Source organism: Callorhinus ursinus, unplaced genomic scaffold (genome assembly GCF_003265705.2).
Source record: "Callorhinus ursinus isolate GAN/ISIS: 27379988/994484 unplaced genomic scaffold, GSC_fseal_2.0 scaffold109, whole genome shotgun sequence".
NCBI classification, from domain to species: domain Eukaryota; kingdom Metazoa; phylum Chordata; class Mammalia; order Carnivora; family Otariidae; genus Callorhinus; species Callorhinus ursinus.
The window spans coordinates 901,215-926,947 of NW_027397171.1; the positions used below are offsets into that span (position 1 = coordinate 901,215).

General features: G+C 37.6%; 2 protein-coding genes across 2 annotated transcripts in view; one reads left to right on the plus strand and one right to left on the minus strand.

Moving 5' to 3' along the window:
* The window catches only part of LOC112813461 (olfactory receptor 2W1), a 114,658-nt gene that overhangs the window by 78,401 nt on the left and 10,524 nt on the right, over nucleotides 1-25,733 (plus strand). The window lies entirely within an intron of this gene.
* On the minus strand, nucleotides 11,358-12,347 carry LOC112813509 (olfactory receptor 2W1-like). Its single transcript, XM_025858565.2, has one exon. The coding sequence runs from the start codon at nucleotides 12,300-12,302 to the stop codon at nucleotides 11,358-11,360; it is 945 nt and encodes a 314-aa protein (XP_025714350.1). The 5' UTR covers nucleotides 12,303-12,347.

The window sequence follows — 25,733 nt, forward strand, 5'->3', positions numbered from 1 at the left end:
GAATGCCACTGATTTCTGTGCATTGATTTTATATGCTGCCACTTTACTGAATTCCTGTGTGAGTTCTAGCAGTTTTGGGGTGGACTCTTTTGGGTTTTCCACATAAAGTATCATATCATCTGCAAAGAGTGAGAGTTTGACTTCCTCTTTGCCGATTTGGATGCCTTTGATTTCTTTTTGTTGCCTGATTGCTATGGCTAGGACTTCTAATACTATGTTGAATAGCAGTGGTGATAGTGGATATCCCTGCCGCATTCCTGACCTTAGGGGGAAAGCTCTCAGCTTTTCCCCATTGAGAATGATATTCAGTGTAGGTTTTTCATAGATGGCTTTTATGATATTGAGGTATGTACCCTCTATCCCTATACTCTGAAGAGTTTTGATCAAGAAAGGATGCTGTACTTTGTCAAATGCTTTTTCTGCATCTATGGAGAGGATCATATGATTCTTGTTCTTTCTTTTGTTAATGTATTGTATCACGTTGATTGATTTGCGGATGTTGAACCAGCCTTGCAGCCCAGGAATAAATCCCACTTGGTCCTGGTGAATAATCCTTTTAATGTACTGTTGGATCCTATTGCCTAGTATTTTGGTGAGAATTTTTGCATCCATGTTCATCGAGGATATTAGTGTAATTGTCCTTTTGATGGGGTCTTTGTCTGGTTTTGGGATCAAGGTAATGCTGGCCTCATAAAACGAGTTTGGAAGTTTTCCTTCCATTTCTATTTTTTGGAATAGTTTCAGGAGAATAGGTATTAATTCTTTTTTAAATGTTTGGTAGAATTCCCCTGGCCCTGGGGAAAAGCCATCTGGCCCTGGGCTTTTGTTTGTTGGGAGATTTTTGATGACTGCTTCAATTTCCTTAGTGGTTATAGGTCTGTTCATGTTTTCTATTTCTTCCTGGTTCAGTTTTGGTAGTTGATACATCTCTAGGAATGCACCCATTTCTTCCAGGTTATGTAATTTGCTGGCATAGAGTTGCTCATAATATGTTCTTAAAATGTTTGTATTTCTTTGGTGTTGGTTGTGATCTCTCCTCTTTCATTCATGATTTTGTTGATTTGGGTCATTTCTCTTTTCTTTTTGATCAGTCTGGCCAGGCGTTTATCAATCTTGTTAATTCTTTCAAAGAACCAGCTCCTAGTTTCGTTGATCTGTTCTACTGTTCTTTTGGTTTCTAGTTCATTGATTTCTGGTCTGATCTTTATGATTTCTCTTCTCCTGCTGGGTTTAGGCTTTATTTGCTGTTCTTTCTCCAGCTCCTTTACGTGTAGGGTTAGGTTGTGTATTTGAGACCTTTCTTGTTTCTTGAGAAAGGCTTGTATTGCTATATACTTTCCTCTTAGGACTGCCTTTACTGTATCCCAAAGATTTTGAACAGTTGTGTTTTCATTTTCATTGGTTTCCATGAATTTTTTAAGTTCTTCTTTAATTTCTTGGTTGACCCATTCATTCTTTAGTAGGATGCTCTTTAGCCTCCATGTATTTGAGTTCTTTCCGACTTTCCTCTTGTGATTGAGTTCTAGTTTCAAAGCACTGTGGTCTGAAAATATGCAGGGAATGATCCCCATCTTTTGGTACCGGCTGAGAACTGATTTGTGACCTAGGATGTGATCAATTCTGGAGAATGTTCCATGGGCACTAGAGAAGAATGTGTATTCCGTTGCTTTGGGATGGAATGTTCTGAATATGTCTGTGAAGTCCATTTGGTCCAGTGTGTCATTTAAAGTCCTTATTTCCTTGTTGATCTTTTGCTTAGATGATCTGTCCATTTCAGTCAGGGGGGGTGTTAAAGTCCCCCACTATTATTGTATTGTTGTCAATGTGTTTCTTTGCTTTTGTTATTTATTGCCTTATATAATTGGCTGCTCCAATGTTCGGGGCATAGATATTTACAATTGTTAGATCTTCTTGTTGGATAGACCCTTTAAGTAGGATATAGTGTCCTTCCTCATCTCTTATTACAGTCTTTGTTTTAAAATCTAGTTTGTCTGATATAAGGATTGCCACCCCAGCTTTCTTTTGGTGTCCATTAGCATGGTAAATGGTTTTCCACCCCCTCACTTTCAATCTGGGGGTGTCTTTGGGTCTAAAATGAGTCTCTTGCTGACAGCATATTGATGGGTCTTGTTTTTTAATCCAGTCTGATAGTCTGTGTCTTCTGATTGGGGCATTTAGCCCATTTACATTCAGGGTAACTATGGAAAGGTATGAATTTAGTGCCATTGTATTGGGTGTAAGGTGACTGTGACTGTATATTGTCTGTGTTCCTTTCTGATCTTTGCTGCTTTTAGGCTCTCTCTTTGCTTAGAGGACCCCTTTCAATATTTCTTGTAGGGCTGGTTTCGTGTTTGCAAATTCCTTTAGTTTTTGTTTGTCCTGGAAACTTTTTATCTCTCCTTCAATTTTCAATGACAGCCTAGTTGGATATAGTATTCTTGGCTGCATACTTTTCTCGTTTAGTGTTCTGAAGATATCATGCAAGTCCTTTCTGGCCTGCCAGGTCTCTGTGGATAGGTCTCTTGCCAATCTAATGTTTCTACCATTCTAGGTTACAGACCTCTTGCCCTGAGCTGCTTTCAGGATTTTTTCTTTGTCTCTGAGACTTGTAAGTTTTAGTATTAGATGTCAGGGTGTTGACCTATTTTTATTGATTTTCAGGGGCATTCTCTGTGTCTCCTGGATTTTGATGCCTGTTTCCTTCCCCAAATTAGGGAAATTCTCTGCTATTATTTGCTCCAATATACCTTCTTCCCCCCTCTCTCTTTCTTCTTCTTCTGGGATCCCAAGTATTCTAATGTTTCATCTTATGGCATCACTTAACTCTCGAATTCTGACCTCGTGATCCAGTAGTTGTTCATCTCTCTTTTTCTCAGCCTCTTTATTTTCCATCATTTGGTCTTCTCTATCACTAATTTTCTCTTCTGCCTCATTTATAGTGGCATTTAGAGCTTCCATTTTTTATTGCACGTCATTAATAGCCTTTTTGATTTCTACTTGGTTAGATTTTAGTTCTTTTATTTCCCCAGAAAGGGATTCTCTATTATCTTCTATGCTTTTTTCAAGCCCAGCTAGTATCTTTATAATCATCATTCTGAACTCTAGTTCTGACATCTTACTAATGTCTTGATTAGGTCCCTGGCCATTGGTACTGCCTCTTGTTCTTTTTTTTTTTTTTTAGGTAAATTTTTCCATTTTGTCATTTTTGTCCAGAGAAGAATAGATGAGTGAGAGAACAAATTGCTAAAAGGGTAACAACTACCCCAGAAAAATATACACTAAAGAAATCAGAAGACACCCGAAACTGGGGTGGGGAAAAAAAAGAATGTGATCAGGTGGGTGAATAGAACAGAGCCACACACTAGATTTTGCGTGTTTTTTGGTGTTTTAGAAGAAACTGCCTCCCAAAATTTTAAAGAAAGAAAAACATATATATACAAAAATAAGGGGAAATATAATGAAGGGACGGAATATGACTCTAAAGATGAAAATTAAGAAAGATTTTAAAAAAGGAATTGATAAGACAAGAAGTTGGTTGAAAAAAGAAAGAAAAAAAAGGGAGAGAATGGGATTAGCCCTCCCGGACCACCCTTTCTAAAATAGTACTTTCCATCACTCTCTCATAACTTTGCATTATCTTACTTTCTTTATTTTTTTAAATTCAGCTTTACTGAGGTGTAACTGAGATATAAAATTGTAAGATATTTAAAGTGTACATCAGGGGCACCTGGGTTGCTCAGTTTTTAAGCATCTGCCTTCGGCTCAGGTCATGATCACAGAGTCCTGGGATTGAGCCCCACATCAGGCTCCCTACTCAGCAGGAAGCCTGCTTCTCCCTCTCCCACTCCCCCTGCTTGTGTTCCCTCTCTCGCTGTCTCTCTCTGTCAAATATATAAATAAAAAAATCTTAAAAAAAAATAAAGTGTACATCATGGTGATTTGGTATTTGTATACATTATGAAAAGATACCCTCCTTCCATGTGGATAATTAACACATCTATCACCTCATGATTCACATTTTTGGTTTGGTTTAGTTTGCTGAGAACATTTAAGTTCTACTCTCTCAGCAGATTTCAATTATAAAATACAGGGTTATCAACTATAGTTGCCATTTTTTACATGAGATCCTTAGACCTTATTGATATTATAGCTGAAGTTTCTACCTTTTTATCAACTTTTCCCTTTTTCCATGACCCTGAGGGCCTGTCACTCATTTTTTCATAGTTTCGATGAATTTGACTCTTTTTTTAAGATTCCAAATATAAGTGATGTTATGCAGTATTTGCCTTTCTGTGACTTATCTCGCTTAGCATTATGCCCTCAAGGTCCATCCATGTTGCCACTATGGTAGGATGTCCTTTCACATGGATGAGTGACATTCTCTTTCATATATATATAAAATCATAAATTATATCATATATAATCATAAATTAATTGCTTGTGTATGTATGAATTTTTTTCTAGGATTTCTCTTTTGTTCCATTGATCTATGCATCTCTTTTTATTTTAATACCATCCATGTTTTGATTACTATGGCTTTGTAATATAATTTGAAATCAGGAAGTGTGATGCCTTGACCTTTGTTGTTCTTTCAAGATTGCTTCTGCAATTCAGGGTCTTTTGTAGTTCCATACAAATGTTAGGATTATTTGTTGTATTTCTGTGAGAAATGGCATTGGCACTGTGATAGGGATTGCATCAAGTCTGTAGCTTCCTTTAGGTAGTATGTAAATTTTAACAATTTTTTTCCAATCCATGAGCATGGACTATCTTTCCACTTATTTGTGTCTTCAATTATTTTCCTCAGCTCTTTTTTAAATTTTATTTTATTATGTTATGTTAGTCACCATACAATGCATCATTAGTTTTTGATGTAGTGATCCATGATTCACTGTTTTCATATAACATCCAGTGCTCCATGCAATATGTGCCCTCCTTAATAACCATCACTGGGCTAACCCATCCCTCCATCCCCCACCCCCAACCCCCTCCCCTCTAAAACCCTCAGTTTGTTTCTCAGAGTCCATAGGCTCTCATGGTTCGTCTCCCCCTCTGATTCCCTCCCCCCTTAATTTTTCCCTTCCTTCTCCTAATGTCCTCCAGGCTATTCCTTATGGTCCACAAATAAGTGAAACCATATGATAACTGACTTTCTCTGCTTGACTTATTTCACTTAGCATAATCTCCTCTGGTCCCATCCATGTGGATGTAAAAGTTGGGTATTCATCCTTTCTGGTGGCTGAGTAATATTCCATTGTATATATGTATATCTTCTTTATCCATTCATCTGTTGAAGGGCATCTCAGCTCTTTCCACAGTTTGGCTATTGCGGACATTGCTGCTATGAACATTGGGATGCATATGGCCCTTCTTTTCACTACCTCTGTGTCTTTGGGGTAAATATCCAGGAGTGCAGTTACTGGGTCATAGGGTAGCTCTATTTTTAACATCTTGAGGAACCTCCAGACTGTTTTCCAAAGTGGCTGTACCAACTTGCATTCCCACCAACAGTGTAAGAGGGTTCCCCTTTCTCTACAACCTCTCCAACATTCGTTGTTTCTTGCCTTGTCCATTTTTGCCATTCTAACTGGTATAAGGTGGTATCTCACTGTGATTTGAATTTCCCTGATGGCTAATGATGATGAACATTTTTTCATGTGTCTGTTGGCCATTTGTATGTCTTCTTTGGAGAAGTGTCTGTTCTTGTCTTCTGCCCATTTTTTGACTTGATTATTTGTTTTTTTGGGTGCTGAGTTTGAGAAGTTCTTTATAGATCTTGGAAATCAGCTCTTTGTAGTGTCATTTGCAAATATCTTCTCTCATTCTGTCGGTTGCCTCTTTGTTTTGTTGACTGTTTCCTTTGCTGTGCACAAGATTTTTATCTTGATGAAGTCCCAAAAGTTCATTTTTGCTTTTGTTTCACTACCTTTTAGAGATGAATCTTGAAAGAAGTTGCTGTGGCTGATGTCAGAGAGGTTACTGCCTGTGTTCTCCTCTAGGATTTTGATGGATTTCTGTCTCACATTTAGGTCTTTCATCCATTTTGAGTTTAACTGTGTGTATGGTGTTAGAGAATGGTCGAGTTTCATCAGCTCTTAGAGTTTTCAGTGTACAGGTCTCTCAGGTCCTTGGTGAAACTTATTCCTACCTATTTAATTCTTTTTGATGCAATTGTAAATGAGATTAATTTTCTTAATTTCCCTTTATGGTAGCTTGTTATTAGTCTATACAAATGATGTATTTTTGTATATTTATTTTGTATTAAGCAACTTAACAGAACTTGTTGAGTAGTTCTAACATCTAACAGGTTTTTGGTGGAGTCTTCAGGATTTCTACATATGATATCATCTCACGTACATATACAGATGATTTTATTTCTTCCTTTCTGATTTCTGTGCCTTTATTGTTTTTCTTGCCTACTTCCTCTGGCTGGGACTTCTAGTACTTTATTGAACAGAAGTGGTGCTGGTACATATCCATGGTTGAGTGTGATGTTAGCTTTGGGCTTGTCATGAAGCTGTTATCATGTTGTTGTATCAGCCAACTCAGAGACCAAATGCAGGGCTCACAGGGACTGATCTGTCATGAAAAGGAGTAGAGTAGAGTGGGCCTCCTTCAAAGGCCCACTGAGGTTGGTCAGAGATCTGGAACACTGGTCCTTCTTACAATAGGGGTGGTCAGGGCCTGTCCCTGAAGGACCATCATTCCCCAATAGGGCCTCTGGCACCTGTGGCACCAAGCAGAACTGGCAGTACTGCACTCAGTATGGGACATACACTGGTTGGCGTGCACACTGATGGGCAGTTACATCTGGGATTTGAAATTTGGAGATCATTCATGGGGAAGGGGAGCCCAAAAATGGAGACACTGGACGTTCTGGTAATATTGCAATTGGGGGATGATGCATAAACTGGAAAATAATGATAAAGAAAAGCAACAGGCCATATTTGTACTCAGAGATCATGGAATATTTCTTAGGAGCAACATACAATGATACAAAGGGTAGAAACTCTTGATATTTTAGTTGGGTAGCAAGAATGTAAAACGTGACCCATCCTTTTCATGTGGCTGCTATAAATGTGCACTTAAAAATAGATAAAATAGGTGAAAGTTAAGTTATTCTTTGGCAATAATTCCTTTGATGTCACCACTGCATCCTATCAGAGTCTAATTTCTCTTGAATCCTAAATTTCAAACCCTCCCCCCAACAAAACTATGGTTTTATAAAGCAGTGAGTGTCATTAGTGTCCTGCATAAGAAGTAACTGCTGTTTCTGGCAAATGACAAATAGCTAATATTGTTCTCTCTTACAAGTTAATTATTTTCTTTAAACACAAATCTGCCTTTTTTAAAAACCAGAACTGAAAGAACAGAAGTAGCCTCACATCTATTTAGGACACATCTATTAGGTTTGCTGCCAACAAAGTTATGAACATTTTCATTTTCCAAACTGATTAAATTCAGAATTGTGGGTAAGAGATTTTCAGCCTATGTCTGTTATTTTGTAGCTGTCCTGTTTATTTCTTTAGAAAGTGTTTTTGTGGCAGCAGATCACTACGACAATCAGGAAAGACTGAGGTTTCTGTTTCCCCAAATTCCTGATAATGCATTATGTTATCAAGCTTTTTATATAGAATGCCAGGGAGTCTCCAGCATTTGACCTTGATTAGCTGAGGCCGTCACTGGGTCCAAGATGTCAGTCACTTACCTAGAAGACCATTCATACCTTCCTCAGGTGCTAGAGCCTGCACATGTTTCCTCATCCATCATTTTATCTCAGGGGAGATCTCAGTCATCTGTGCAGACAGGGACAAGCACGTGCTATAACACTGAGACATTGTTTTTCCAGTCTTGTTGTCATTGTCAGCATCTTCCTCCCAGTGACATTTTCACATCACAGTTACATGGGGTGTCTGTTCGTGTACAGTGGCCTTTGGAGGGCCACCAATCACTGTACTAGTTGAGATTTTTTCCACTCTTCTGGGGCCAAGTTTTTCTCCCTTGGGAGTGCTTTATCTGATGTGAATGTATACATTGGGAGAAATAAATCAGCTACCAGTGTGACCCAAACTTTAGTAGGAAAGGGAATAGTTTAAAGGGAAATTAACTAAAAAGTTAACAGTCGTTATTTCTAGGTTATGAGATAATGAGAAACTTTTTCTTTTATTCCTCTTGTTTTTCTCATGTCCAGATACACACTTATAAGGATTCTATGTTAGTATGCAGGTGAAAGTAAAACTATACTGTGCTTCCCTTCTCTTAGGTGTAAGGTGTTGCAAATGTCCTAAATGTTAAAAGCCTGAAGGTGTAGCTCCAGTATTTATTACCCAATGAACATTTGTCACATTCTGTAGGATAAGAACATTTTCATGTATATTTATTAAAAAAACTCTTCAGTCACTTAATCATTATCCGGACATTTACTGAATATATAATCATGTCAGAAGCCAAATCAGACACAGTAAAGTCACACACGAATATGAAGTTCTATGTTGTTGAAAAGCTCACCAATGCCTTTTCCTCAAACATATATACAACAAATATAGAAAAGGATAATGCCAGCCTTCCTTTTGGCCGGAACCGCCATCTTCCAGTAATTTGCCAAAATGACCAACACAAAGGGAAAGAGGAGAGGTACCCGCTATATGTTCTCTAGACCTTTTAGAAAACATGGAGTTGTTCTTTGGCCACATACATGCGAATCTATAAGAAAGGTGATATTGTGGACATCAAGGGAATGGGCACTGTTCAAAAAGGAATGCCCCACAAATGTTACCATGGCAAAACTGGAAGAGTCTACAATGTTACTCAGCATGCTGTTGGCATTGTTGTAAACAAACAAGTTAAGGGCAAGATTCTTGCCAAGAGAATTAATGTACGCATTGAGCATATTAAACACTCAAAGAGCCGAGACAGCTTCCTGAAGCGTGTGAAGGAAAATGATCAGAAAAAGAAGGAAGCCAAAGAGAAAGGTACTTGGGTTCAACTGAAGTGCCAGCCTGCCCCACCCAGAGAAGCACACTTTGTGAGCACTAATGGAAAGGAGCCTGAACTGCTGGAACCCATTCCCTATGAATTCATGGCATGATAAATGTAAAGAAAATAAAAGACCTCAAGACTAAAAAAAAAAAAAAAGGATAATGCCAATGTAGTGACTGGTTTTGGAGGGAATTCACAGGACAGATTGATGAGATTTGTAAGGATATCTCTCCTAAAGTAAGATAGCAACTGATTTTGAGTTGAGTAAAAGGTTTGTAAGTGATAAATCACTAGTTTATTAAGTTTATTAAGATTAACTTAATAAACTAAGACTAGTTTACTAAGATCGGGGATGAGTTTTTCTCACAAAGAACAGTTGATACTCATTTCCAGTGTCCACACTGTCACCATTCTAAATGTTCTCCAAACAAAGTCCTTACAACACCATAAAGGTTATATTGTCTCTAGGGCTTCCTGTCTTTGGGTATCATCATCACCCTCTCTCAGATTCCTTAATATTCTCAAGGCTTACACACTTGGCAATTTTCAAGTTACCTGCAGAAAGGAATCAGATGTTTATTTCTAAATTTTTTTGTTTTGCAGCATAAAAATTATTTTATTTTATTATTTTTAAATTTTTATTATGTTCAGTTAGCTACCATATAACTTAACCAACTAAAATACATCATTAGTTTTTGATGTAGTTTTTTTAAATTTTTGTTGTCATATTCAATGAGGAATCAAATGTTTAAAATAACAGTATAATGTTTTCCCTGTGGAATCCTGGGAATCACAAGGTTTGAGGACGGGAGAGAGAAGACCATTAACCCTTACAACCCTCATAACCCCACCCAAATACTCCAGGTAGATTGTAGCTTATTTGGCCTTGTAATCACAAAGCAAGGGCACTGACAATGTGAGGACTCTCACATGCAGAGAGAATTTCCAATTCTGAAATGGTTGACTTGTAGAGAAGGGGAGTAGTTATCTCTCCAGCATAGAGATTCTCAGAGTTAGAATGTATTTACCACTAAAAGAAAAAGTAAAAAAAAAGGGGGGAACTAATATGAGATAGCTAAATTTTTATTTTGTTAAATAAGAAGATCAAGGCCCTTTCCAAAAAATTACCATTACTACCACCATAATTCAACAAAACAAGGAATATTATTAAATAAAATAGCAAGAAGATAGTATTAAATAAAGAATATCCTTTTATGGTGATTTCATTTAGAGGAAACTCCTCATATTCCTTTATTTCTCTTATCTAAGCACCTAGAGAAACCATTACCCACCTCCTTTCTCAGGTGTATAGGGAGGAAATTAATTAAAATCCATAAAACTATGTTAATTTTCTGTTTAGAACCCAACATCTCCCTATAATAGTGGTTCTCAAACTTTAGCCTGCTTACCTGTAGTGTTTGTTGAAAACATCTGTTGCTGGGTCCATTCTCAGATGACTGGTCAGTAGGTCTAAGGTGGGCCCAAGAGTGTGCATTTCTGATATGGTGCCAAGTGATGCTGTTGCTGCTGGTCCAAGGACCACACTACCTTATAGGAAATGCCCAAACTCCTTACCAGGCCATGGAGGGTAAAAGTTAAGCTACTCTAACAGATCCCAAAGCAGAGTGGCTTAATTAATATTAAATAATATAGAAGCTTCTCCTATAGTAGTTTGGAGGCATTTCTCTATTGGTGGGTCGTTCTTTTTCCATCTTATTGTTCCATTCCCTCTTAGGGTTTGGTAAAGCTAGGTACCCTCCACATTCACATTCCAGCCAAGAAGAAAGGGGGGGGCAAGAGTGAGAGCAAATGATTTCATGTTTGAAAAGATAACTCAGGAGTTACACACATTAAATCTCTGGCATTGTGTTGGTGGAGGCCAGGTTCAGAAATGTGATATGGTGGCCCTGTGCTGGTTAAACCTAGAAGCAGAAGATAGAGTGGGTATTAGTGGGTAGTTGGTCTCCAGCACAAAGGCCCTGCTGGTGTATCAGGTGCCTCTAAGAGTGTGTTATTTCCCATAAAATTGGTAAGTCTTGGAAGAAGTAATCAGTGTCCTAATCCTGCATTAAAATAAATTTCCCTGTGAAGTATTTTCTTAATACTTTGTACATATTTCTATTACTATACTTAATCACATCTCATAGTTCTGTTTACTTATCTGTAGCCCCTTATTAGTCTTGAAGTCTTTTAAGTGTATGATTTGAGTCTCTCTTTCCTTATAATTTCTGTCTACTTCCTACTTATTTACAAAGTCAGTACCTAGTATAATTCTTGGTACATGATACACACCCAGTAAATGGTATTTGCATAAATGAATCAATACATCTTCTGTTGGTAAAGGTCAATATTATTTCCTTAGCTGTCTTCCATGTAACTCATGATTTGGCTGACCATTTTTCTACATACAGTATTCTATTTACTGCACTCTTTACATCTTTGTTTCTTAAAGTGTAGATCAGAGGGTTAAGGGTGGGTGTGATGATGGTGTAAAAGAGAGTGAGGAACTTCCCCTCATCTTGGGAGCTCCTATTCTGTGGCTTCATGTACATGTAAATGAGTGTTCCATAAAACAGAGTTACTACTGTGAGGTGGGAAGCACATGTATTAAGGACCTTACTCCACCTTGCTGCTGACTTGATCCTCACGACTGCTTGAGTGATTACTACATATGAGATGAGAATTAGTGATAGAGGTACTAGAAGAAATATCACTCCAAGAGCAAAGACAATGATCTCCATTACTTTCGAGTGTACACAAGCCATCTTGATCAATGCTGGCATCTCACAGAAAAAATTATCCACTTCCCAGTGCCCACATCTTGGTAATTTCAAGGTCAGGGAGCAAAGAATTAATGCACTGCCAAGGCCACCTAACCAGGCGGTGAACACCATCTTCTGGCAAAGCTGAGGGTGCATTATTACTGTGTAGTGAAGAGGTTGACAGACAGCGGCGTAGCAGTCATAGGCCATCACAGCCAGGAGAAGACATTCTGTGGCTCCAAGGTCAAGGGCAAAGAAGAACTGGAGCACACACCCTGCATAGGTAATAGACTTTGTCGGACCCCATAGATTTACCAGCATCTGGGGGATAATGCTAGTTGCATAGCAGAGATCCAAAAAAGACAAATTGGATAAGAAGAAATACATGGGAGTATGGAGCTGGGTGTCTAGGTAAGATACAAGAATGATGGTTGTGTTTCCTACCAGAGTCACAACATAGAAGATGAAGACAACCCCAGAGATGACGCGTTCTAATTGGGGCCGATCAGAAAACCCCAGCAGGATGAAATCTGTAGTGGAACTTCCATTGTTTTTGTCCATGGCTCTTTAGGGAAGTCTAGGAGACAAATCATTGTAATCAAAATAGCATCAGCTCTAAGTAGAAATAAAAATCTCTGTAGTTTGCCATGAGTATCCCAAATTCAGTTGTTTGTGGGCTCTCTCCCATTTGGAACACCTCTGTTAACACTTTGCTGTGATCATTGCCAAAAGCCTCTCTGTGTTTACTCATAACCAGTGGTTTTAAAGATAATATGGTAAACCCAATCACACTGAATTGTAAATCATTGAAAGGGTTTAATTATGCCATGACACCTATAGTTCTGTGTATTTTGGTTAAGTAATGAATCCATAAATTTAAGGATATTACTTAAGATTGGGATACATTTGGAAGAGTTGTTCCTTGTTGGAATTATGACATAAGCATATTTGGTTATGACAAATTTTGCCTTATCCAAGATGTGGAATTTGAGGTAAAAAGTTAAATGACCCATTTTCTAGGGATAAGCTCCACTATTTGGTAGCAGGATCACTTTCCATAATCACTTCCAAATGTGTTCATTCCAGCCATTTTCATCACCATCACCACCAATCTCTTCCTTGTTTTCCCTCCTATTCAGCATTGTAGACACTGCTGTTCCTGTATCGCAGTTTTGGTGTTCCCCACTCTACTGACCTTTTTTGATGCCAGGAAAAATCATCTTTCCTATAAGCCTTCATTTCCATGTACAGAGGACCCATGTTTCTTGGAATGCTTTTCCTGACTGCTCTATAGCATTTAAATAACCTTACTGATTTGTTGCAGAGTTAAAAATTGAACTAATTCCAGAAGCCTCTGGTTACCACATATACACAGCAACCACCTGTGTCAGCTCCTACTCACCTGGCCATTCTGCAAAATTAGCAAGGTAGGTAACTCGAACAAGAAGCAGCTCAGTAAACAATCAGTGAATTGTTTTTCTTCATGGAATTTGCCACTTATATGAGTCAATCCTCTGCTTGCTTCAGAACTCTATAGATAAAAGCTCATTTCAATTCTAAGAGAATACAGGAAAGGGATAAGGAGCACATACATTTCACTATTTCTGAATACTTTACTGTATCATTAAATAGATGGAATGTTGATGAATTAGTTTATAAATATTTTTTAGTTTTTATTTTTTGGTTTATAAATATTTTATGCATAGAATTTTTGACCATGAGTATCAGACATAGGGTACTTTATATTCATAGTGTGTTTGGGACCAAGAAATAATAACTTTAGTTGCTGTCATTACAGTAAAATGAGGTAAATTAAATTGCCTATAATATATAATTTTCATAAGCAGTTTAGTTAGAATATGAAAATGTTATAATCATGTAAAGGAACTGTTATTACCAAGTAGTATGAGATAGGGATATAGTTTGTCTCAATACAACTTGGAAATTTAATTTAATTAATGAATATGAAGTTTTTATGTGGTTGGATGTCGGCTAAGTTGGGCATAGTGCTTAAGATTCTGGACTCAGATCTTGGTGTCAAATCCCAGCTTTACTACGCGGAAGTAATGTGTCTCTGGGCAGTTTTGTAATTTTTTTTACACCAGCTTCTTTATCTGGTCAGTGAAGATAATATTCCTCAAAGGGAGGTGGTGAGTGTTAGTATTTGTGAAAACACTAGGAATAGTGTTTGGTTCATATTCATTCTCAAAATTAAAAATTGTATTCACCTACCCACAAATTATTATTCTATTCACTCCTTCCTGTCTTCATTTTTCACACTGGTGATTTTACCATGATGGTCTAGAACTAAGCTGGAATGGTTAAAATTTTATGTTTGCCTAGCTTTTTAAATGTACAGACACTCATGTACACAAAAGTGACCACAAGCATGATGTACATACTCAACTGATAAACCCAGAGGCAGGAGAGGACAGAGGACTTAGCTCTCAACGGGTGTAGATTACAAAATGCACTGGGCATTCTTTGACCATGTAAGGTTGGGATAGTGTTGGGAATTAAAAGGCCATAGAATTTTAGAGTTGAAATAGACTCAGAAAGCATGATCCAGCCTTCTGCCCTACGAAGGATGTCTTCCACAGAATGTTCACACAACTCCTATTAGTTTCAGAGTTTCATAGCTGTCCTTTAATCTGTGCCTCATCCCCACTCCTTATGTTGAGCTCAGAGATACCTCTTTAACATCCAAGCACTGGCTCTTTTTCTTTATTCTGGAAATAACATGGAATAAGTCAATTCAACATGACTTCATTATGAAGAATTTTTATCATACAACAAAACATGGATACAGAGAAAAACAAAAGCTTGATGAGTTCAGGTGAATATTCTTGTAACTAACAGGCAGGTCAAGAAATAGAATCTTGCCAAGCACTCCAGGAACTTCTCTTCATGACTGGTCCTGAACATTGCACTTCCCTGTCCCTCAAACTCTCCACTATCCTGATGTTTATAGTAATCACCTAGTTAAAAAACCCCAAACATTTATTTATTTTAGAGAGAGAGTTTGGGGGGAAGCGGCAGATGGAGAGGGAGAGAAACTCAAGCAGACTGAGTTGAGTGCAGAGCCCGAGGCATGGCTCAGTCACAGGACCTTGAGATCTTGCCCTGATCCAAAACCAAAAGCTGACCACTTAAACAACTACGCCACTCAGGTGCCCCTAGTAATCACCTTCTTGTATTTAATAGCTTGATTACACAAATGTGCATCTGTAGACAATATTGTTTAGTTTGACTCATTAAAAGTTTTTTTTATGTCTTTTGAGTTTCTTTTAATATTAGAACCTCTTATCAAATATACTCTTAGATTTATATTCCTAGACTGTTTGATGGCCGTCAGCTGCTTCTAATACTGTATGATGTTCAATTAGTATACTTTTCTGGTTGCTATCCATTGGACTCACCATGGTTTATCAAATGCCTTTGATTATGAATTGACAAATGAACACAGTACTTTAGGTGTGCTATACCACTGAAGAAGGCAGTGAGTATCCATGAGGCATGTACCATTTCTAAAATAAATGTTTGCTAGGTTTATCAGGGGAAAAACATTAACAGCTGAGTTTACGTTTTGGGTCATATAGGAATTCAGGTATCCTTATTGGAAGTGTTAAGCTGGAAATACACTTTGTGTAATTTTATGTTGTGAATCCAAATTTTGGACTTTTCCTCTATGCTGTAAACTATTTCATATTGATTTCATCCCTGGGTACAAATTTAGCTATGATTGTAATTTTAACTTAAAAGTGAACGTGATATGAAAAAGGAGAAACCACAAGCAGAAGAAACAGATGCTAAAAAAGAGACATGTGATGTTTTCACTGAAACAGGTTTTCCCACGAAATGTAACACAAATGAAGCAAACATATTTAAACATAATTTGAATGTACAGAATGATGTGGAGAGTAAACTAGAAAGAAAATTAGAACATATTTACGTTTCAGGAGGGAAGAATTCACAGCTGCCATGTTCTTACATAGTCCAAAGGTACCCATGTTCCCATGACGATGAACCTTCATTTCACGGGTACTCAGAAGGATTCTTCTTTGGCAAGTTACAGAGTCCATGAAATACTGATTAGCCCCAACTACTGTGCTAACACCACAATCACATTTGTGTTTAAATGCAACAGCTGCACTACAATTCAGTGAAATCTCTAATGTGAATGTTGGAGAAAAACTATTTGTGGGACTGGTGGAAAAGTTGGTGAATTTGGTTTGTTAAATGTATTTTTGATGGGATGTGTGTAGTCTTTTCACGTACACCCCTGTTGGATACATTTGTGGGTGGATCTCTACCTAATTAAACCAAGAGAGCCCTCCCCTGGTCTTTGTGTGCTCCAAGTAGTGTTTATGTAGGAGTCCAGAGGCTAGTATGTTAAGCTGGTGTAGACCTGGGGACTGGTGCCTCACAGAGGTGATTAACAGATCTTGGACCATGGTCAGAAGCTTATCCAAACAACAATTTTAGGAAAGATTCCCTTAAGACATTGGGTTTCACCTGTTCTTTTTTCTTTATTTACTTTTAGATTTCCTCAATGGGAATTAATTTGAGATAAACTTATTTATGTATGAAATTTACTACTGAAAATTGAAAATTCATGTAAATGATGTCTATCAAAATTAACACATTTAATTGAACTTTGTTTTTTTCCAGTGGGTACGGCATCAATCTAATTGGAGGATTGTAGGCAATTATTTAGGTGTTGTGTTTGCAGGAAATACTTGCTTTTTAAAAATTAGTAAATAACATAAGTGTGTGGCTAATGAGTATCATCATTGTTCCAGTTTCAGTGAGTTAAAATAGTACCATTAACATACTGTAGCCTACCACTCAACTCAAGAACTGGGATCTTACTACCAGCCTATAGTTATCTCTATGCCTTTACACTCTTTCTTGTTCCTCTCTGATCCCCAGGGAAATCATGATCTTGAATTTTGTGTTTATCACACACTTGCATTAGAATATAATTTCTATATCAACCTACTCACATGTATATGTCAATGCCTAAATGGCATGTATTTTAAAGATTAGTTTATTTGAACTCCCACAATAGTTCTCATATCTTATATGTGCTTTTGGGACTTTCCTTTTTTCACCTAACATTTAGTCAGTGAGATTATTCAATATTTTTTTTTGTTGGGTGTGGTTCATTTATTTCAACTACTGTATAATATTCTATTGTGTGACTATATTATAATTATTTTGTCTGTTGACTTTTTGATTACCATTCTTGGCTCATATGAAAGGCATTACAATGAATAATTTTGTTTATATCTCTTGGGTCTTGAATGCAGGAAGGTGTTTTGGGTGTATGGGTAGGGCAGAAATTGCTGGTTATGGGATAAGCAAACTTTACAAGGCATTTTCCTCCAAAGTGGTTCTATCAATTGATCCTACCCTAGTTTTGTATAAATTATTCCATTGATCTACATTTTCTCCAGTGCCTGGTGTTGCAGACTTTTAAATCATTACCAACTGAAAGATTATAAATGCTATCTAGCTGTGGCCTTGATTTTCATCTTCCTAATAACTAATGAGGTTTCTACATCTTCATATACTTACTGCTATGTATAATTGTCTTTCTATGAAAATCCCATTTGTTCATTCTAACAATTGTTCTCTGGCATTGCCTCTCTGTTTTTCTTATTAATTTTTAAGGGCTTTATAATTGCTTTTAACTGTTGATTGTGTGCCTTGCAACATTTTCTCTCAGTTTGTTGCTTGTCATTTTACTTTAAAAATGTGTCACTTGGACATCAGAATTTGTAAATTGAAGAATGGAAGAATCTTTTTATTATTATGCTATGTTAGTCGCCATACAGTACATCATTAGTTTTTGATGTAGTGCTTAATGATTCATTATTTGCATATAACACCTAGTGCTCACTACAACACATGCCCTCCTTAATACCTCTCACCGGGCTACCCCATCTCCTGATTCCCCTCCCCTCTGAAGCCCTCAGTTTGTTTCCCAGAGTCCATAGCCTCTCATGGTCCATCTCCCCCTCTAATATCCCCCCCTTCCTTTTTCTCTTCCCTCCTCTAATGTCCTCCCTGCTATTCTTTATGTTCCACATATGAGTGAAACCATATGATAATTGACTTTCTCTGCTTGACTTATTTCACTTAGAATAATCCCTCCAGTTCCATCCATGTGGATGCAAATGGTGGGTATTCATCCTTTCTGATGGCTGAGTAATATTTCATTGTATATATGGACCACATCTTCTTTATCCATTCATCTGTTGAAGGGCATCTTGGCTCTTTCCACAGTTTGGCTATTGTGGACATCGCTGCTATGAACATTGGGGTGCATGTGTTCCTTCTTTTCACTACATCTGTGTCTTTGGGGTAAATACCCAATAGTGCAATTGCTGGGTCATAGAGTAGCCCTATTTTTAACTTTTTGAGGAATACTGTTTTCCAGAGTGGATGTACCAGCTTGCATTCCCACCAGCAGTGTAAGAGGGTTCCCCTTTCTCCACATCCTTGCCAGCATTTGTTGTTTCCTGTCTTGTTAATTTTTGCCATTCTAACTGGTGTAAGGTGGTATCTCAATGTGGTTTTGATTTGAATTTCCCTGATGGCTAATGATGTTGAACATTTTTTCATGTGTTTGTTGGTCATGGTCATTTGTATGTCTTTTTTGGAGAAGTGTCTGTTCTGTCTTCTGCCCATTTTTTGATTTGATTATTTGTTTTTTGGGTGTTGAGTTTGAGAAGTTCTTTATAGATCTTGGATACCAGCCCTTTACCTGTAATGTCATTTGTAATTATCTTCTCCCAGTCCGTGAGTTGCCTCTTAGTTTTGTTGACTGTTTCCTTTGCTGTGCAGAAGCTGTAGAAAGAGAAATTAGGGAATTGATTCCATTTACAATAGCACCAAAAACCATAAGATATCTAGGAATAAATTTAACCAAAGAGGTAAAGGATCTATACTCTAGAAGCTAGGGGCCCTTATGAAAGAAATTGAGGAAGAGACAAAGAGATGGAAAAACATTCGATGCTCATGGATTGGAAGAATAAACATTGTTAAAATGTCTGTGCTGCCCAGAGCAATCTATACTTTCAATGCCTTCCCTATGAAAATACCATTGGCATTTTTCAAAGAGCTGGAACAAATAATCCTAAAATTTGTATGGAACCAAAAAAGACCCTAATCACCAAGGGAATGTTGAAAAAGAGAAACAAAGCTGGGGCACCACATTGCCTGATTTCATGCTATATTACAACGTTGTGATCACCAAGACAGCATGGTATTGGTACAAAACTAGACACATAGACACATGGAACAGAATAGAGTCTCCAGAAATGGACCCTCAACTCTTATGGTCAATTAATCTTTGACAAATCAGGGAACAATATCCAGTGGAGAAAAGACATTCTCTTCAATAAATGCTGCTGGGCAAATTGGACAGGTATATATAGAAGAATGAAACTTGACCATTCTCTTACACCATACACAAAGATAAACTCACAATGGATGAAAGACCTCAGTGTGAGACAGGAATCCATCAAAATCCTAGAGAACATAGGCTGCAACCTCTTTGACATCAGCCACAGCAACTTTGTTCAAGACACATCTCCAAAGGCAAGGGAAATAAAAGCAAAAATAAACTTTTGGGACTTCATCAAGATAAAAAGCTTCTGGAAGAATCTTTTAATTAGTCTTTAAGAAATCCTCTATTCCAAAATGAGAAAGATAGTAAGCTATATTTTTTTCCTAAACGTTTTAGAGTTATACCGTAAATACTCCTGGGATTAATGTATGTGTATGGTAAAGGGTGGGGGTCCAAATTTGTTTTTCCATATAAGTAACCAAATTCCAGTTTAATTTATTAAAATCACCATCATAGCTCTTGAATATATCAAGGTTCTGTATATGTGTGTGTGCATGTGAGGGTGCTGGTATATTTCTGGGCTTTGAATTCTGCTCTACCACTCAGTGTGTCTTTTCCTGCAATGATACCACTTAGTGTCAGTTTTTTATATCTTATTTTATTTAAATTCAATTCATTAACATATCGTGTATCATTAGTTTCAGATATAGATTTTGGTTATTCATCAGTTGCATATAACACCCAGTGCTCATTACATCACATACCCTCCTTAATGCCCATCACCCAGTTACCCCATCCTCCAAGGCACCTCCCCTCCAGCAATCCTAAATTTATTTCCTATAGTTAAAAGTCTCCTATGGATTGTCTCCCTCTCTGATTTCCTCTTATTTTATTTTCCCTCTCTTCCCCTATGATTCTTTTTAGAAATTTTTTTAAAGATTTTATTTATTTATTTGAGAGAGCGAGAATGAGAGAGAGAGAGAGAGAGAGAGAGAGCATACGAGAGAGGGGAGGGTCAGAGGGAGAAGCAGACTCCCTGCTGAGCAGGGAGCCCGATGCGGGACTCGATCCCGGGACTCCAGGATCATGACCTGAGCCGAAGGCAGTCGCTTAACCAACTGAGCCACCCAGGCGCCCTTCCCCTATGATTCTTTGTTTTGTTTCTTAAATTCAATATATGAGTGAAACCATATGATAATGTCTTTCTCTGACTGACTTATTTTGCTTAGCACAATACCCTCTAGTTCCATCCATGTTGTTGCAAATGGCAAGATTTCATCGTTTCTGATGGCTGAGTAATATTCCATTGTATATATATACACTGCATCTTCTTTATCCATTCATCTGTCGATGGACTTCTGGGCTCTTTCATAGTTTGGCTATTGTGGACATTGCTGCTATAAACATTGGGATGCAGGTACCCCTTCAGATCACAACGTTTAAATGCTTTGTGTAAATACCTAGTAGTGCAATTGCTGGGTCATATGGTAGCTATGTTTTAACTTTTGAGGATCCTCCATACAGTTTTCCAAAGTGGCTCTACTAGTTTACATTCTCACCAACAGTTTAACAGAGTTCCTCATTCTCTGCATCCTCACCATTTGTTTTTTCCTGACTTGGTAATCTTAGCCAATTTACTGGTGTGAGGTGGTATCTCATTGTGTGTGTGTGTGTGTGTGTGTGTGTGTGTGTGTGTGTGTGTGTATGTGTTTAATATGAGGTACAACTAATATATTAGTTTCAGGTGTACAATATACTGATTCAATATTTTGATATATTGCAAGATGATGATCACACTAAGGCTAGTGAACATTCATCACCCTACATAGTTATAAAAATGTTTTTTAATTCTTGTGATAAGGACTTTCAAGATTTCATCTCTGAGCAACTTCCAAACATGTAATACAGTATTATTAACTATAGTCACCATGCTATACCTTAGATCCCAATGAGTTAATTGTTTTATAACAACTTTTGAGCCCTTTCACCCATTTACCCACCTCCACCCCCACTTCTGGCAACCAGCCCTCTGTTCTTTATGTCTGACCTTATTTTATTTTATAAGACTTTACACATTGTCTCTAGACAATTGGGATCTAAGGTACAGCATCGTTGAACAATAGTGGCAAGAGTGGGCACCCTCATCGTGTTCCTGATCTTAAGGGAAAGGCTCTCAGCTTTTCCCCATTGAGGATGATATTCGCTGTGGGTTTTTCATAGATGGATTTTATGAACTTGAGGAATGTTCCCTCTATCCCTATACTCTGAAGAGTTTTAATCAGGAAAGGATGCTTTATTTTGTTAAATGCTTTTTCTACATCAATTGAGAGGACCATATGGTTCTACTCCCTCCTCTTATTAATGTGTTCTGACACATTGATTAATTTGCGAATGTTGAGCCACCCTTGCATCCTGGGGATAAATCCCACTTGGTCATGGTGGATGATCCTTTTAATGTATTATTGAATCCCATTAGATAGGATTTTGTTGAGGATTTTGGAATCCATAATTCATCAGGGATATCAGTCTGAAATTCTCCTTTTTGATGGGTTCTTTGCCTGGTTTGGGGATTAAGGTAATGCTGGCCTCATAGAATGAGTTTGGAAGTTTTCCTTCTGTTTCTATTTTTGAAACAGCTTCAGTAGAACAGGTATTATTTCTTTTTTGAATGTTTGGTAGAATTCCCCAGGGAATCCACCAGCCCCCCCCCCCCCGACTCTTGTTTTTTGGGAGGTTTTTGATCACTGCTTCAATCTCGTTACTGGTTATTGGCCTATTCAGGTTGTCAGTTTCTTCCTGTTTCAGTCTTGGGAGCTTATAGGTTTTGAGGAAGGCCTCCATTTCATCCAGATTGCTCAGTTTATTGGCATAGAGTTGTTGATAATAATTTCTAATAATAGTTTCTATTTCCTTAGTGTTAGTCGTGATCTCTGCCCTTTCTTTCATAATTTTATTAATTTGGGTCCTTTATCTTTTAAGTCTGACCAGTGGTTTATCGATCTTATTAATTCTTTCAAACTTAATTCTACTTTTGTTGATCTGATCTACTGTGTTTCTGGTTTCTAATTCATTGGTCTCTGCTCTAATTTTAATTATTTCTCTTCTAATGCATGACTTAGGCTTCGTTTGTTGCTTTTTCTCTAGTTCTTTAAGGTGTAGAGTTAGTCGGTGAATTTGGGGTTTTTCTGTGTTTTTGAGTGAGGCCTGGATGGCTATGTATTTCCCCCTTAGAACCGCCTTTGCAGTATCCCATAGGTTTTGGACCGATGTGTTTTCGTTCTCATTAATTTCCATGAATTGTTTAAGTTCTTCTTTGATTTCCTGGTTGACCTAAACATTCTTGAGCAGACTGGTCTTTATCTTCCAAGTTTTGTTTTAAAAAACAAAAAAAGAATAGGTCAGAAAATAAATATTATTATAAAAAATAATTACATATAATCTCAGTAGATAGGCAGTTATATCATCATTCCTCTGGACTGGCAAGCAGGACTGTACAATGTGCCTACAGATTAAATCTGATTTTGACCAGCATGCACTTTTGCCTCATTGTAAAATAATTCCAAAAATTGCTCTCTTTCTCACTCTGAAGAAATATGTATTGAAGCTTATTAACCACATCCACATTTTTCTGGCTACCTTTGTGAGAGCCTTGTGACTTGACACAAGCAGACTCCTGAAAGTCCCTAAGATTCCAAACAGAGTGACCATATGCTTTAGATTATGTTTATTGATGATTTTTTCAAACTTTGTCCTTTTTTTCCATGGTATGACTCCTCAGAGAGGCCTCCTCTGACCAGGGACAACCCAGCCACCACAATCCCCACCCTCCAACACAACCTTCTCCCTGCCTCGCTTCCCTTAGCACTCATCACAGTCAAGCTCACTGCACTCGGTGCATATTTGTTCATTGCCCAAATAAAAGTAAGATCTGTGGAGGCAGGGGCTTTTCTCTTTTCACTATTTTGTTCTTTGCTATACCTCTATTGTTCATCAAATACGGGTGCTCAGTATTTGTTGAGTGATCATTCAGTTAGAGTGGTAAACGAGAGAGAAGATATATTCTTTGGGACCTTATGTTTTAATTCTAGGAAGATACATGTTATGGAATGATCTTTCTGTCTCCCCAAAATTCACATGTTGACACCCTAACACTGACTATGAAGGTGTTAGGAAGTAAGGCTTTGTGGGCTGATAAGCTCATGAGGGTGCACTCCTTGTGAATGTGATTAGAGACTTTATAAAGAAGACCCAGAGAACTCTCTTGTCTGACTGCCCTGAGAGGACTCAGTGAGAATATGGCCATCTATGAACCAGGAAGCAGACTTCACAAGACACCATATCCGCCAATACCTTGATCCTGGCCTCTTCAGTCATAGCAATTTTGTTACAGTAGCCCACATGAACTAAGACAATAAGTTTTTTAAAATTTTTTATTTAAATTCCAGTTAGTTAACAGGCAGTAGTGTGATGTTAGTTCAGGTATAAAATATAGTCACTCAACACTTCCATACATCACCCAGCGCTCCTCACACGAGTGCATTACTTACTCCCTATCACCAATTTAACCCATCCCCACCAGCTCCCCTCTGGTACATTAGAAGAAAAATAATTAAAATTAGAGCAGAGACCAATGAATTAGATACCAGAAACACAGTAGATCAGATCAACAAAACTAGAAGTTGGTTCTTTGAAAGAATTAATAAGATCGATAAACCACTGGCCAGACTTATCCAAATGCAAAGAGAAAGGACCCAAATTAATATAATTATGAAAGAAAGGGGAGAGATCACGACTAACACCAAGGAAATAGGAACAATTATTAGAAATTATTATCAACAACTATATGCCAATAAACTGAGCAATCTGGATGAAATGTAGGCCTTCCTGTAAACCTATAAGCTCCCAAGACTGAAACAGGAAGAAACTGACAACCTGAATAGGCCAATAACCAGTAACGAGATTGAAACAGTGATCAAAAACATCCCAAAAAACAAGAGTCCGGGGCCTGATGGATTCCCTGGGGAATTCTACCAAACATTCAAAGAAGAAATAATACCCATTCTCCTGAAGCTGTTTCAAAAAATAGAAACAGAAGGAAAACTTCCAAACTCATTCTATGAGGCCAGCATTACCTGATCCCCAAACCAGGCAAAGACCCCATGAAAAAGGAGAATTATAGACCGATATCCCTGATGAATTATGGATTCCAAAATCCTCAACAAAGTCCTAGCTAATAGGAGCCACAATACATTAAAAGGATCATCCACCATGACCAAGTGGGCTTTATCCCCGTGATGCAAGCGTGGTTCAACATTCGCAAATCAATCAATGTGATAGAACACATTAATAAGAGGAGGGAGAAGAACCATATGGTCCTCTCAAATGATGCAGAAAAAGCATTTGACAAAATACAACATCCTTTCCTGATTAAAACTCTTCAGAGTATAGGGATAGAGGGAACATTCCTCAAGTTCATAAAATCCATCTATGAAAAACCCACAGTGAATATCATCCTCAATGGGGAAAAGCTGAGAGCCTTTCCCTTAAGATCAGGAACACGTCAAGGATGCCCATTCTTGCCACTATTGTTCAACATAGTACTAGAAGTCCTAGCAACAGCAATCAGACAAAAAAAAAAAGTTATTCAGATTGGCAAAGAAGAAGTCAAACTCTCTTTTCGCAGATGACATGATACTTTATGTGGAAAACCCAAAAGACTCCACCCCCAAATTACTACAACTCAAACAGCAATTCAGTAATGTGGCAGGATACAAAATCAATGCACAGAAATCAGTTGCTCTTTTATACACTAACAATGCAACTGTAGAAAGAGAAATTAGAGAAACGATTCCACTTACAGTAGCACCAAAAACCATTAGATACCTCGGAATAAACCTAACCAAAGAGGTAAAGGATCTATATTCTAGGAACTACAGAACACTCATGAAAGAAATTGAAGAAGACACAAAAAAATGGAAAAATATTCCATGCTCATGGATCGGAAGAATAAATATTGTTAAAATGTCTATGCTACCCAGAGCAATCTATTCATAGTGCCATCCCAATCAAAATTCCAATGATATTTTTCAAATTGCTGGAACAAACAGTTCTAAGATTTGTATGTAATCAAAAAAGACCCTGAATCCCCAAGGAAATGTTGAAAAAGAAAAACAAAGCTGTGGGCATCACGTTGCCTGATTTCAAGCTATATTACAAAGCTGTGGTCACCAAGACAGTATGGTACTGGCACAAAAACAGACATATAGACCAATGGAACAGAATAGAGAACCCAGATATGGATCCTCAACTCTATGGTCAAATAATCTTTGACAAAGCAGGAAAAAATATGCAATGGAAAAAAGACAGTCTCCTCAATAAATGGTGCTGGGAAAATTGGACAGCCGCATGCAGAAGAATGAGACTTGACCATTCTCTAACACCACACACAAAGATAAACTGAAAATGGATGAATGACCTCAATGTGAGACAGGAATCCATCAAAATCCTAGAGGAGAACATAGGCAGTAACCTTTTTGACATCAGACACAGCAACTTCTTTCAAGATACATCTCCAAAGCCTAGTGAAAAAAAAGCAAAAATGAACTTTTGGGACTTCATCAAGATAAAAAGCTTCT